Source organism: Meriones unguiculatus, chromosome 3 (genome assembly GCF_030254825.1).
Source record: "Meriones unguiculatus strain TT.TT164.6M chromosome 3, Bangor_MerUng_6.1, whole genome shotgun sequence".
NCBI lineage: Eukaryota > Metazoa > Chordata > Mammalia > Rodentia > Muridae > Meriones > Meriones unguiculatus.
Window position 1 is genome coordinate 167,269,875 of NC_083351.1, and position 14,652 is coordinate 167,284,526.

Below are 14,652 nucleotides of genomic sequence, written 5' to 3' on the forward strand. Positions count from 1 at the left end.
TGTGCAGATGTAATCCATGGGAGTTTACTGTCTAAGTGGGTTACATAGTAATGGGAAGAGGGACTGTCTCCAAAACAATCAGATTGGCCTGCTCTTTGATCACCTCCCTCTGAGGGGAGAGCAGTCTTACCAGGCCACAGAATATGACAATGTAGCCACTCCTGATGTGATCTGATAGACTAAGTTCAGAAGGAAGGAAAGGAGGACTTCCCCTATCAGTGGACTTGTTGAGGGGCATGCCTGAAGAAGTGGAGGGAGGATGGGATTTGGAGTGGAGGAGGGAGGGGCTTATGGGGGATGTAAAGTGAATAAAGTGTAACAAGAAGAAAATAATTAATAAAAAAGATAAATAATAAATAAATAAATAAATAAATAAATGACGATCCAATGGAAAAAAAAAATTTTTTTTCCAATGCAGTTTATTCAGGAACATTGAACAATCCTCAGACCCCGGGGAAAGCCAGCCCACAGCTTAAATAGCCTCTGGGTAGCCAACCCAGGCGTGCCACGGGGGCAATGCAGATAGGTCCACATACATGGAAGCAAGCCAGATCCTCAGCCTTAGCCAAATGTGGAATTGTTCGTGACAGAGAGCACTCACCATCGGGAAGGTGGAAGGCAGAAACCAGCTCCATCTTTAAGGCATAGCATTCCGCAGCTCTCTACAGTTCCCGCTTTTTGTTTTAGACGCATCAGGCAAGAGTAGAGGTCTGATCTCTGATATTAGAAATAAATTGGGACTTTGTACAGATGTTCATTTAGGTGTCATCCACCCAAAGAGCATCAGACCCTTCTGATACCTTTTTCTCAGAGGCGGGACCTGGGGCATCAACCCACATGCAATCAGACATGCTCTTCTCTGGGTCCAAAGCGGCTGACCCTGAGTGCAGTGCTTAGCCTCGCATCCTGAGCGTATCATTTTAGCTTTTTATGGTATCCAACCATGCTTGGGGAGAATGTCCTGCATCAATGGCTGTAAAGGTCTGAATGATCATGGCTGCATCACACTGTTGTGAGACTCTAATCTTGCATATATACCACAGGCAAACCAGGGAGACCAACACCAGAAGGCCTGCTAACACTCCCATGCCCGCCCATTCCTTCAGATGATTCATGGCTGCAGCAATCCATGTTGATAATCCTGTGGCTAGTCCTGCGTCCACTCTCGTAGAATTTACTGTGACAATGGCCACTCTCAGCTGCTCCATCGTAGTATCGAATTCTCCAGTCCAATTACCTAAAATATAGCTCGACAATTGTTTAGACAGATTTGCAGCACAGGAAAAATTCTCATGTTGTATGCTAGTGACACAAAATCCAGCATACTTTCATTGACAGCCAGGTTGAGCGATTTGCCATAGGGTATCAATTTGCTCTTGCACGAGGTCAATCCTCTGATTAAACACCATCAAGCTTCATTTTAGTTGAGCATTAATTCCTTTATGTACAACTAAGGCATGAGCTACATTGGCTGGGCATTCTAAAAGCGAACTTGGAACAGTTTCTCAATCCTTTGGGGAGGAAAAAAGACTTTGGTATTTATTTTCTTAATTTTACAAAATGAAACCAAGCCATATTATTTGAGCCAATGATGAAAATTGCAGTTTTTCAATATATTATGTCAAAATGATAAAATAATAAAAAGGGTTCTGATGAAAACTTTTATATGGTCTAAAAATCAAGAAAATATCTGGTTAAATAAAAAAAAAATGGAGCTGGGAAAAGCCTCTACTAAAGGTAAATACACTGTTATAAAGGGTATAAGATATGTTGCTCTTCATTTAAAGGCTGATGTTTCTTCACTATGAAATGTTTTTTCATGCTCTTTAGCCCAGGTTTACATAGGGTTATATTTATGTTATTGTTAATTATTATAAAAATATATACCTGGTTGCCAGTTCCTATATAAATGATTTAATGCTGTTTATTTCTGGCCGATGGGTTTGAAATGGTCATAATTGTCCATCTCTAAGGTTGCCACTTGTGTTTAGTTCTCCGTTTAGTGCCAAATGAAACTTTTGTCCTTAATGCTTTTTTGCTGTTCAGTTTCAATGCAATATGATAGGATGAACAAAATTTTCTGGCCCTCCTATGCATTGTGTTTCATTGAAAGTTTTGCTTTGATTTTAGTTCAGAAAGATATTTGAAGTTATGCTAGCGAATGTTAGTTATAAGAATGGATTTTATCTGGTCTTTTGTTTATATTTTTAAAGTTAAGCCTAGGATGGGTAATTAAAAAGTTGTCCTATGTAGATCTACTTCACATAAATACAGGTTTAAAATATTTATTTAAGGAATATGCCAGAATTAGATTATGACATTCTATTTCATAGGATGTAATTTCAAATAAAAAAAAAATTTAAAAAGAGATGAAAAATAATTCAGATATGCTGGCCCTCAAGCTTGTCAGACATCTGATGGATATGGCATTTTAACATGTGTAAGCTTATTATGACAGACAGTCCCAAAATCCTGGCAGTAGCTCCCCAAGGTCTCCAAGAAGATTTGGGCACAATGCAACTCTGGATTATGGTATGCTAACCACTGGGCAAGACTGCCCCAACTAGTCCACTACTAGGGTGCAGCCTAAACTACTACGGTGCAGCCTAAACTGTGGACAAAACTGGTCACCTGGAGAGTCATGTTTCACGTTGTTAAGGGTGAGGTGAGGTCATTCTCTCGTTTCTTTCTCCAGTCTCTCATCTTTTGTGCCTGGTCACTGGACCATCCTGCTCATGATGCCATGAGACCACAGGAGACAGGGACAGCTGCCTAGAGTGATGGACTGACTAGTTGTCACTGTCATTTGGATTGGTTCATGGATTGGTACATACTTATCCTTCTCAGGTCTCTGATTACATTGATGGCTAAGCTAAGCTAATGATAGGCTTGCAGCTAAAGAGCAGATAGTTAGATCCATTGTTAGTTTATTGGTTAATTCATTAATTAGTTACAATTATTAAGTACTAAGTCTTTTATTTGAAAAAGGCAGGCAAGTTTGCCTTGCCTAAAGGCTTCAAGTTAATTATCTATGTCTTAGGAAGAATGGCTGGATAGAAAGATAATGGAGTTTCTATAGGGTCTGAGGATTTAGGAATTTAGCTTCTGAGAATCTAGAGAATGTTTTTTGGTCTGGAAGAATATTTCAGAGTTTATAAACGTAAGAAAGATTTGAGAGTATAAGTAGATATTTTAAGGTATATGAATATGAATTGTAATGATATAGAAAAGTGATTTGAGGCATATTAAAACTGGGAGATATTTCAGATTTCTCTCCTCTCTCTACTATTGTTGTGCTTATGTTGTTGTAAAATTTCAGAAGTCCAGAGTTTTGACATTGACCAATAGAGTTCTGATAAGTTGATGAAACACTGATTGCTTATTACCCAGTCACAAGCTTGAAATTTTCATTGCCTTTTCTTTGTCTTCTAGAGATAGATTTAGAAATGCATTTCATTATAATAAACACATCTATACAAGGTGTATATCTGACCCAAAAGCCAGAGCTTTTACTATGATATTTTTAATATCTGCCATACCTCAGATAGACTTTGATACAGGATTTTAAAGTATTTTAAATCTATTTCTCTAGTTGCTTTATTAAGGAAAGTCTAAGCATTCAGAGTTTAATACTAAAGCCACTAATGTATTTCTGCCTAACTTTCCAATGTGACATGAAGATGGAAACTAAAAGTAAATGCTGAATGTACAAGAAATGGCATGATGGCTGATTACCAACTGCTGTACCCACAGTTAAAATGTTAGAGTTCCATATCATGGGCACACTTAAATTGTTGCTCACTCCATTGGACGCAGTTTTACCTGTTATTAACAAAATGTTATTAATATATTATTTTTTCTGAGTCTTTTTATGTATTTCCTTTTGCGAACTCAAAATTTATATGAGTTTTATGAAGCCAAAAATTCACGAGACCTGAATCTGACATAGCTCAAACAGACCCCAGATGAGTTTTTCTCTGGTCTTAGGATTCCTCATTTTTCCCACTTACTAGACAAAATTTAATTTTTGTTTCTAGTTTAAATTTGTCTCAGCAGATTTTCACCTGTTTGAAACTGCAAGCTGAGATCTGAACTTGCTGGAAGCTGACATGATTGCTCCCTGCCTCTTCAGGTGAATCAACTAACCAGATGCTTCTGAGGACTTCCCCATTGCCCAGCCTTAGGCTGGCATTTCAGGCTTCCTAGCCCCTGATGCCAACGTTGTATTGTTAACACTGAAGCAGTTTCTGAAGACGAGATCCACATGAATCCCAGCTGGCTTTCTGCTTGAGAATGAGGCCAGGAGAAGAAGTGTCAGTTTGTGCTGACTGAGCAGATTCTGACAGAAGGCACTTTAGAGAATGTCCTTGATATTCGGTCAAACTGACCTTGGGTACTGGGATTCTTCTACCTCTGTGTAAAGTCTCCAACACCATTTTCCAGAACTAACCTCCTGGTCTATCCCTAGGTGCTTGATGACCCCATTGGAGACCCTGTCCATCACTTACTGCTACAATTCACAGTCAGACCTGAATTACTTCTCTGGGTGTCCTAAGCTCATTCAGCTGAAATATCTGGACATGAAAGGTGTGGGCTTAAAGGCTTTGGATCTTATGCATCTCAGAGTCCTCCTAGAGTATGTGGCAGACACCTTAAAGTCCCTGGACTTGAAGTGTGTAAGATGAAAGACTCTCATCTCACTGTGCTCATACCTGCCCTCAGCAAGTGCTCCCTGCTGAACCAAAGTCAGTTTCTATCGCAATGAATTCCCCAAGCCCATTTTGAGGGACCTTTTGCAGCACACAGCCAACTTGAGCTAGATGAATGTGGAAAAGTACCCTGCCCCTCTTGAGTGCTATGATGAGTTTGGTTATGTCTCCACAGAGAGATTTGGCCAACTCTGTCCTGAGGAAATAGAGAGACTTGGGGCCATAAGGCAGCCCAAGTGCATCTCCTTTGCTACACATATGTGCCCTAAATGTGGAGAGCACTGTGTCTATGGCCGAAGATTCAGACTGTGTCATTGCCAGAGGAGGCAGTGGCAATTAGAGAAACATGATTTCTGATTTGAAGAAATGGATGGCTTAGGACAAAATTCTCCTTTTGTGTGCTCAGAGCTTGTGGACTCAGACTCTGCTCAAATTTTTAGAATCCAAATGATTGGACAGCTGGATCTAGGATTCTGAAGGTGACATGAAGAACAATGGGATTGTGGGTCTTGTGGAGTCAGATAGACAGTTTTGCCTTTTAGTGTCCTTCTGTCAGAACAGGACAGCCAGTGGCTTTGTCTTCTAGCTGTTAACCTGGATGTTCTCCCTATGGGGTATTTTTTTGTTATAACTCTCATTGCTAGGGTCTGGAGGGTTTCATGACAAAATGAATGGAAAAATACCTGTGTCTTATGAGTAAGGCAAAAGTCCAGTCCAAATTGGCATCCATAAAATGATGATTTTAGTGACACTTATTCCATTCTTATCCTTTTCCTACCTGTGCAATAGTTACAACTGTCTTGGTGGCTGTTCTGTTAGAGGTACAAAATGTTGAAACTAAAGTGAGCAACATAGACACCGATCCTGTGAATATGAATGAGGTTTTAATGGATCACAGATAGTTAACATCCAGTACTCTTAAGCCTTCCAGTTTTAAAACTTTGCTTTCTTTTTAGATGAAAGCCTCATGTACTCTGAGCTAGCCTTGTAATTTTGATCTTTTTGTCTTAGTGAGACTACCACACGAATTGTGTAAATGTACTACAATTTTACTACAATTTCTGTATCCATTCCTCAATTGAGGGACATCGGGGTTGTTTCCAGATTTTGGCTTTTACAAAGAAGCCTCCTACAAACATGGCTGAGCAACTGACCTTATTGTATAGTTGAGCATATTTTGGATATATGCCTAGGAATGGCATAGCTGGATCTTGAGGAAGCATTATTCCCAATTGTCTGTGAAAGCACCAGATTGTTTTCCAAAGTGTTTGTAGAATTTTCATTTTCAACAGCAATGGAGGAGTGTTCCCCTCTCTCCACATTTCTCCCGCATGTGTTGTCACTTGAGTTTTTGATCTTAACCATTATGATGGGTGTAAGGTAAAAATCTCAGGGTCTTTTTTATTTTCTTTTCCCTGATGACTAAGGATGTTAAGCATTTCCTTAAGTGTTCCTCTGCCATTCGATATTCCTCTATGGAGAATTTTCTGTTTAGCTCTGTACCCCATTTTATATTTGTATTACTTGATTGGTTGCTGTTTAACTTCTTGAGTTCTTTATATATTCTGGATATGAGCCCTCAGTCAAATATAGGGTTGCTGAAATACTTTTCCCAATCTGTAGGCTGACATTTTGTTATGTTGACAGTGTCTTTGGCTTTATAGCAGCTTTTTGAGTTTCATGAGGCCCCATTTATTGATTGTGGATCTTAGAGCCTGTGCTGTTGCTGTTCTGTTCAGAAGTTGTCTCTTGTGCCAATAAGGTCAAGGCGCTTCCCCACTTTTTCTTCTACTGATTTAGTGTGTCTTGTTCTATGTTGAGGTCTTTGATCGACTTGGCCTTGAATTTTGGGTATGGTGATAAGTATGGATCTAGCTGCATTTTCTATATGTAGACATCCAGTTAAACCAGCACCATTTGTTGAAGATGCTGTCATTTTTTCCATTGTATGATTTTGACATCTTTGTCAAAAATCAGGTGTCCACAAGCGTTTGGGTTTGTTACTGGTTCTTCTATTCATTTCCATTGATCTACCAATCTGTTTCTATGCCAGTACCATGCCATTTTTATTACTGTTGCTCTATAGTACAGCTTGAGATCAGGAATGGAGATACCTCTAGAAGATCTATTATTGTATAGGATTGTTTTAGTGATTCTGGGTTTCTTGTTTTTCCATATGAAGTTGAGAATTTTTCTTTCAAGTTCTGTAAAGAACTATGTTGGTAACTTGATAGGAATGTATTAAATCTATATATTGCTTCAGAACATGTATTTTTATTTTTTAATATTAGTAACAGTTTTTAACTTTGTATTTCAGAACAATTTTTTTTTAAAGAAATTATTTATTTTTATTTTGTGTGCATTGCTGTTTGGACTGCATGTTTGTCTGTGTGAGGGTGTTGGATTCTGGAACAGTAGTTACAAACAGTTGTGAGCTGCCCTGTGGGTGCAGTGACTAGAACTTGGGTCCTCTGCAAGAGCATTCAGTGCTCTTAACTGCTACACCACATCTCCAGCCCTCTGCCTCCATTTGTAGTATGAAGCTTCTCCCTGTCTTGTTCCCATTCTTGGTAGCATCATCCTTCACAATTTTTACATAGTAGAGTATAGTTACATACTAGAAGTTGAAGAGATGGCTCAGCACTTCAGAGCACTAGCTGCTCTTCCAGAGGACCCAGGTTCAGTATCCAACACAAAAATCATACCCTAAAAATGTCTATGATTCAGTTCCTGGGTATCCAACACTTTCACACAAACATACACACAGGCAAAACACCAATCCACATAAAATACATGGTAATAAATTACATAAAAATTCCAAAATAGATTTATGTAATGTTTAAACTAGTTCTTTTTTTTAACAACTTTAAGCTGGGCATGATGGCAGGTGCCTTTAATCCCAGCAGTGGAGGAGGCAAAGGTGGACAGATCTCTGAGAGTTTGAGCCTAGCCTGGTTTGCAGAGGCTACACAGACAAAACCTGTCCAAAAAAAAAAAAAAAAAAAAAAAAAAAAAAGAAAACAAAGAAAGAGACAAAGGAAGAAAACCAAGCAAAGCAAAAGTTTTTGTCTGTATACCATGGAGTGTTATATATGTGTCTTCTGGAGGTCAGAAGTTGACTTCAGAAAATGGATTTGCAGATATTTGAGAGCTGCCATGTGGATGCTGGGAAACAGAAATGGCTACTTGTTAAGAGCAGCTCTTGACTGCTCAATCATTGCCTCAGGTATTTTCTTTGCTCTTCATTTATTGACAATAGAATTTTTTTTCATACAATACATTCTGATTATGGTCTCTTATCAACCAGCTCCTCTGTGATCCTACCCACCTTCTCTTCCATCTGAATTCACACTCTCTTCTTTTCCCCAAGAAGACAAACAGTCATCTAAAATATAATAAGAAGGATCCAAGTGGTTGGAGAGATGGCTCAGTGGTTAAGAACACTGTTTTTTCAGTGGTCCTGGGTTCAATTCCCAGCAACCACAGGTATAATGTGATCTGATTTCCTCTTTTATCATGCAGAACTCCATGCAGAGATGTACTCACATACATAAAATAATTAAATCTTAAAAAATGGAGAGAGAGTGAGGGAGCCAGGTGTGGTGATACACACCTTTAATCCCAGCACTCAGGAGGCAGAGTCAGGAGATCTCTGAGTTGAGTCCAGCATGTGCTACAAAGTGAGTTCCAGGAAAGCCAGAGTTACAGAGAGAAACCATGTTTTGAAAGTCCAACAAAAAACATAGAAACAGAAAAAGAATTATAAGAAAATAAAACAAAAACAAACAAATTGGAATAGGAGAAAATAAACAAACCAACAAAGGAAAAAAATTCTAGGATAGAGCTTGAGGAGGTGGGCACAGTGATACTCTTTTGTAATCATAGCCCTCAGGGAGACAGAGACATGCAGATCCCTGTGAGTTTACAGCCAGTCTGATCCAGGGCAGTCAAGGCTACACAGAGAAGCTGTGTCTTCCAAAAAAAAGTATGAGTCACATAGATGCAGATAGAGGACACTTTTGCACATAAACAAATCCCGTGAAAACATAAAACTGGCTTTCTCTGCATCAGTTTCTTTCCACCTCCATCCTCTTTGTTGTTTATCTCTCAGGGGGTGGGGCACCATACCATTCTCCCATTTCTCCTCTCCACTCACTCTTCTTCCCAATTCTTCTCCTTATACAAAAACAATAAATAAATAAATAACAATAAACAACAATAACAGAAAACCACAAAATTGGTAGACATAATATACAAGGAATGTAATATAAAAAGTAAAGGAAAGTCCTGATAAACCATTATGAGACCAAGAAACTCCAAAGATGCCACTGAGTTCAGTTTGTGTTGGCATCAATAGTTTGTCACTGGGCCTGCTGGTCAGAGTGGGGTTTGTATTCTTGGGGAGACTCCATTTGAAGGAACTCAATTCCCATTTGCAATAGGTTATCCCTTGCTTCTAGGTTAGATATGGAAGCTGCTATACACTCCTCTCCACACTGACACCCCATGTGGTACAGACCCTTGAATGTCCTGTGCATGCTGACTCAAACCAACAGAAAAAAAATCAAGGATAGAGCATGAGGAAATGGGCACAGTGACACTCTTTTGTAATCCCAGTACTCAGGGAGACAGACACACTCAAATCAGTGTGAGTTTAAAGCCAGTCTGATCCAGGGCAGCCAAGGCTACAAAGAGGAGCCCTATCTTAAAAATAAAAAAATGCATGAGTCATGTAGATGCAGATGGAGGACCCTTTGGCACATACACGAATCCCATGAAAACAAAACTGGCTTTCTCTGCCTCGGGTTCTTTCCCCTTCACTCATTTTTGTCGTTTATCTCTGCAGGGGGTGGGGGGTGGAGGGACACCACACCATTCTCCTAGTTCTTCTCTCCACTCACTCTTCTTCCCATTTCCTCACCTTATACAAAAACAATAAATAAATAAATAAATAAGAAGAAACAACAATAACAGAAAAACCACAAAATTGGTAGACATAATATACAAGCAAAGTATTATAAAAGTAATATAAAAAGTAAAGAAAAATCCTGATAAAACATTTTGAGACCAAGAACTTCCAAAGATGCCACTGAGTTCATTTTGTGTTGGCATCAATAGTTGGTCACTGGGTCTGTTGTACACAGTGACATTTGCACCCTTGGGGAGATTCCATTTGAGGGAACTCCATTCTCATTTGCAATTGCTTATCCTTAGCTTCTGGGTTAGGGATGGGAGCTTGTGTCCACTCCTCTCCACACTGACACCTCATGTGGTATAGACCCATGCAGGCCCTGTGCATGCTGCCTCAGTCTCTCTGGGTTCATATGTGCAGTCTTCTGCTGGGTTTAAGAAGGCCTGTTTTCCTTGGTGTCCTCCATTCCATCTGGTTCTCACAGTGTTTCTTCCTCCTTTTTCACTGGGTTCCCTGATCCCTGAGGGGAGGATTTGACAGAGAAGTCCCAAATAGGATAGTGTGTTCATGATCCCTCTCTCTTTTCCAGCCTCATCATTCTCTCTCCATTTGTGTGTGTGAGTACTTGTGTACATGTCCACATGAACATAATTGTGCCCATTAAATCCAGGAATGGTCAATAGATTCCTTTGCACTCAAGTTATAGAACATTTCACATCACCGCCATACATGCTGGGCAGTGAACTTCACCATTCTGCAATAGCAGGATGTTCTCCTAGACACTGAGCATCGCTCCATTTCAGGTGATCCTCTTTTTCTGAAATTCTACCGAACTTCCTGAGAAAAACCAGTGAAATCTCCCTCCCTAATACACTTTGTGAAATGTTGTGAGAAAGTAAAGTGCAACCTCAATTTCCAATTATAGCCAATGAATTCATTGAACTTTTGAGCCCTGTATACTTAAACTCTCACATTCTCAGAGGATAGGCATGTTCCAACAAGTCTAGATCAGGTCTAGATGTCACCTATCATTTTGTGAATGCCAAGCAAGGATTTTACTACCTAAATTCCTGGCACATAAAGCCCTGCCAAATATTGTTATGACCTGCTTACACTCTAAAGCCCCTCTGCAGAGACCTACTTTAGTCCTAAGCATGACTGTGGCTCCTCAGTTAACTCTTGCTATCACCTTTAGCATATCAGAAGCCATTTTGTCTTCAAGTCTCCAGTTTGATTGTAAGGTGAAATTAACACCAAGTTTTCAATCCCTCCATGCCTGACACCAGAATACAATTCAGTAGTTTGCACTTGCTGCTTAGGATCAAACAATAGATGGCAAATGCATGTTCTGCTTGTGTTAGAGATCACAACAGCCTGGTATATTCCTTATTTCCACATAGCTAGAAAGCACTCATGACATCCCCTACCCTAATCTTAGCCAATTAGCTTAAAGTGCTTTGTCTAGCCTCCTAGATAAAATGCCATACACTTGGAACATAATTGATTATGTTTAGCTGGTCAAAATGATGTAATCTGAGTGTGGTGTTGGAATGGTCACTGTGTGGCTATTCCTGAAGTAATAACAAGATTAATGGGTGTAAGCCATCCTCATTCCTCAGCCTCTGAGTAGCTACCAAACAGGAAGATTGTCAAAGCATCAAGCTCAGCTCTTGATTCTAGAAAAGACAAATAAGTTTTTATTTTCAGGATTATGTTAACACTCCCCCACTCTGCTGACTCACACTCTGAACCATGTTAGTCATAAATGTATAAACACTTCCAGGGTAGTTGATTCACATAGTAATCCTCCCTACAGGAAGGCTGAAGCAGGAGGATCCCTGTGAATTGGAATTCCAAATTAACCTTACCTACATAGCAAAGTTGTCAGAACACAATTCAAAACCAAGGAGAACAAGAGCAAATAGAAGAGTAAATAAACAAGCAAGCATATCGTAAAATTCAAGGTGAGGGAACTAGTCAGTAAACAGACTCAAAATTTTCTTCCTGTTATGTTTTGGTTGTTTGCATTGACACAGAAATCTTGATTCAATCTAGAGAATGGGAAAATCCAAGGTGGGATTAAATGTCTGGACTCAAATATGCAAGGAGATGGCAGCTTGTGGTTGGGAGGTGGGGCTGTAATAGGGAGGGGCTTAGCAGGGTGGTATATTAAGGCTGCAGGGGAGACAGAGGAGTTCTTCCCTCAGTGAGCTGAGACTGTGCTGACAGCCTGGCTCTGCTGGTACCCAGAGACCGTGTGCTCATCAGTGCTCAGAACAGGTAAGTCACTTTGATCCAAAGGGCCCAGGAGCCCTGAAATAGAGAGGGTAGGCCTAAGATGTGAAAGTCATTTATTTATTCATTTGTTTATTTATTTACTTAAGTTTCTAAAGGATTTTTTTCTGGATGTGAATTTTTTAAAACTACTTTTAAAATTTTTAATATTTTTATTGATTTTTGGGCAATTTCATATCATTGAACCCTGAGCACACTCACATTTCAGTTCACCCAGGTCAACCACCCCAAGTACCAACAACCAAAAAATGCAAAAGAAGAAATTCAGTGTGTGTTGCCAAACTGTTCAGAAAATTGTCTCCTGTACCAATAAGGTCAAGGCTCTTCCCCACTTTTTCTTCTATTGATTTAGTGTGTCTTGTTTTATGTTGAGGTCTTTGATTGACTTGGCCTTGAATTTTGGGTATGGTGATAAGTATGGATCTAGCTGCATTTTCTATATGTAGACATCCAGTTAAACCAGCACCATTTGTTGAAGATGCTGTCATTTTTTCCATTGTATGATTTTGACATCTTTGTCAAAAATCAGGTGTCCACAAGCGTTTGGGTTTGTTTCTGGTTCTTCTATTCATTTCCATTGATCTACCAATCTGTTTCTATGCCAGTACCATGCCATTTTTATTACTGTTGCTCTATAGTACAGCTTGAGATCAGGAATGGAGATACCTCTAGAAGATCTATTATTGTATAGGATTGTTTTAGTGATTCTGGGTTTCTTGTTTTTCCCTATGAAGTTGAGAATTTTTCTTTCAAGTTCTGTAAAGAACTATGTTGGTAACTTGATAGGAATGTATTAAATCTATATATTGCTTCAGAACATGTATTTTTATTTTTATTTTTTAGTATTAGTAACAGTTTTTAACTTTGTATTTCAGAACATAGTTTTTTTTTTAAAGAAGTTATTTATTTTTATTTTGTGTGCATTGCTGTTTTGAGTGCATGTATGTCTGTGTAAGTGTGTTGGATTCTGGAACAGTAGTTACAAACAGTTGTGAGCTGCCCTATGGGTGCAGTGACTAGAACTTGGGTCCTCTGCAAGAGCATTCAGTGCTCTTAACTGCTGCACCACATCTCCAGCCCTCTGCCTCCATTATTAGTATGAAGCTTCTCCCTGTCAAGGTCCCATTCTTGGTGGCATCATCTCCACACAATGTGCCAAGCTAGTCTTTCCTGATTTCCTTCTTAAGATTTACATGATAGAGGATGGAGAGATGGCTCAGCACTTAAGTGCACTAGCTGCTCTTCCAGAGGACACAGGTTCATTTCCCAGCATAAATATGACAGCCCACAACTATCTGTAACTCCAGTTCCAGGGGATTCAACACTTTCACAGAAATATACAGGTAGAGAAAACACCAATGCACATAAAATACAATGTAATAAATTATATAAAAATTCAAAAACAGATCTATGTAATGTTTGAACTATTTCTTTTTAAAAACTTTAACCTTGGCATAATGACATATGCCTTTAATCTCAATATTGGTCGAGGCAAGCTCAGGTAGATCTCTGTGAGATTGAGCATAGCCTGGTCTACAGAGAAAGTGTGTCTCAAAAAAAAATAAAAAACAAGACAAAACAAAACAAAGCTAAACAATCAGTGTGTACCATGGAGTATTATGTGTGTCTTCTCGAGGTCAGAAGATAGCTTCAAAAAATGGGGTTGCAGATATTTGAGAGCTGCTGAATCAGTCATCTCTCCAGCCCTTGCTCTTTTCACTTCGTTTATTGAAAATAAATACTTTTTCATACAGTACATTCTGATTATTGCTTCATTTTTACCAGCTTCTTTGTGATCCTCCCTACATTCTCTTCCATCCCAATCCACACTCTCTTCTCTTCCCTTAGAAGACAAACAGGCACAAAAGAATTATAAGGAGCCAGGGGGATGGAGAGATGGCACAGTTGTTAAGAGCACTGTTTGTTCTTCCAGAGGTCCTGGGTTCAATTCTCAGCATCCATAAGGAGGCTCACATCCATAATGTGATCTGATGCCCTCTTCTATCATGCTGATGTACATGCAGAGGAGCATTTACAAACATAAAATAATTAAATCTTAAAAAGGGGAAAGAGAAAGAGAGGGAGCCAGCTGTTGTGGTAAATGCCTTTAATTCCAGCACTCAGGAGAAAGAGTCAGGAGATCTCTGGGAGTAGAGTCCATCATGGTCTACAAAGTGAGTTCCAGGACATGCAGAGTTATACAGAGAAACCTCGTCTCAAAAAACTAACCCACAAAGAAACAAACAAACAAACAAAAAACAATACCAGAAATAGAATTATAAGAAAATCAAACAAAAACGAACAATTCAGAATAAGAGAAAATAGACAAACCAATACAGAAACTAATCCAAAGATAAAGCATGAGGAGTTGGCCTGGTGGCACTCTTCTGTAACCCCAGAACTCATGGAGACAGAGGCAGGCAGATCTGTGAGTTTGAGGCCAGCCTGAGGCCAGGACAGCTAGGAGCTTTGACTCACATAGTAATTCTCCCAGCAGGAACCCTTAGGCAAGAATTCCTTGTGAATTGGAATTCCAAGTTAACCTTACCTAAAGAACAATGTTGTCAGAACACAATCCAAAAGCAAGGACAACAAGAGCAAATAGAAGAGTAAATAAATAAGCACCAAACCATAAAAATTGAAGGTTAGGGAATTAGTAAGTGGACACATGATTTTTATCCTATTCTGTTTTTATTGTGTTCGCATTGACACTGAATGCTTGAGTCAATCTAGAGA

General features: G+C 39.2%; 1 protein-coding gene across 1 annotated transcript in view; it reads left to right on the forward strand.

The window, feature by feature from the left end:
• Positions 1-14,652, forward strand: part of LOC132652903 (PRAME family member 12-like) — a 50,370-nt gene that overhangs the window by 19,578 nt on the left and 16,140 nt on the right. The window contains exon 4 of the mRNA XM_060378847.1: positions 4,469-4,676. Within this exon, the coding sequence (XP_060234830.1) occupies positions 4,469-4,676 (208 nt within the window). The remainder of the gene's footprint in view (positions 1-4,468; positions 4,677-14,652) is intronic.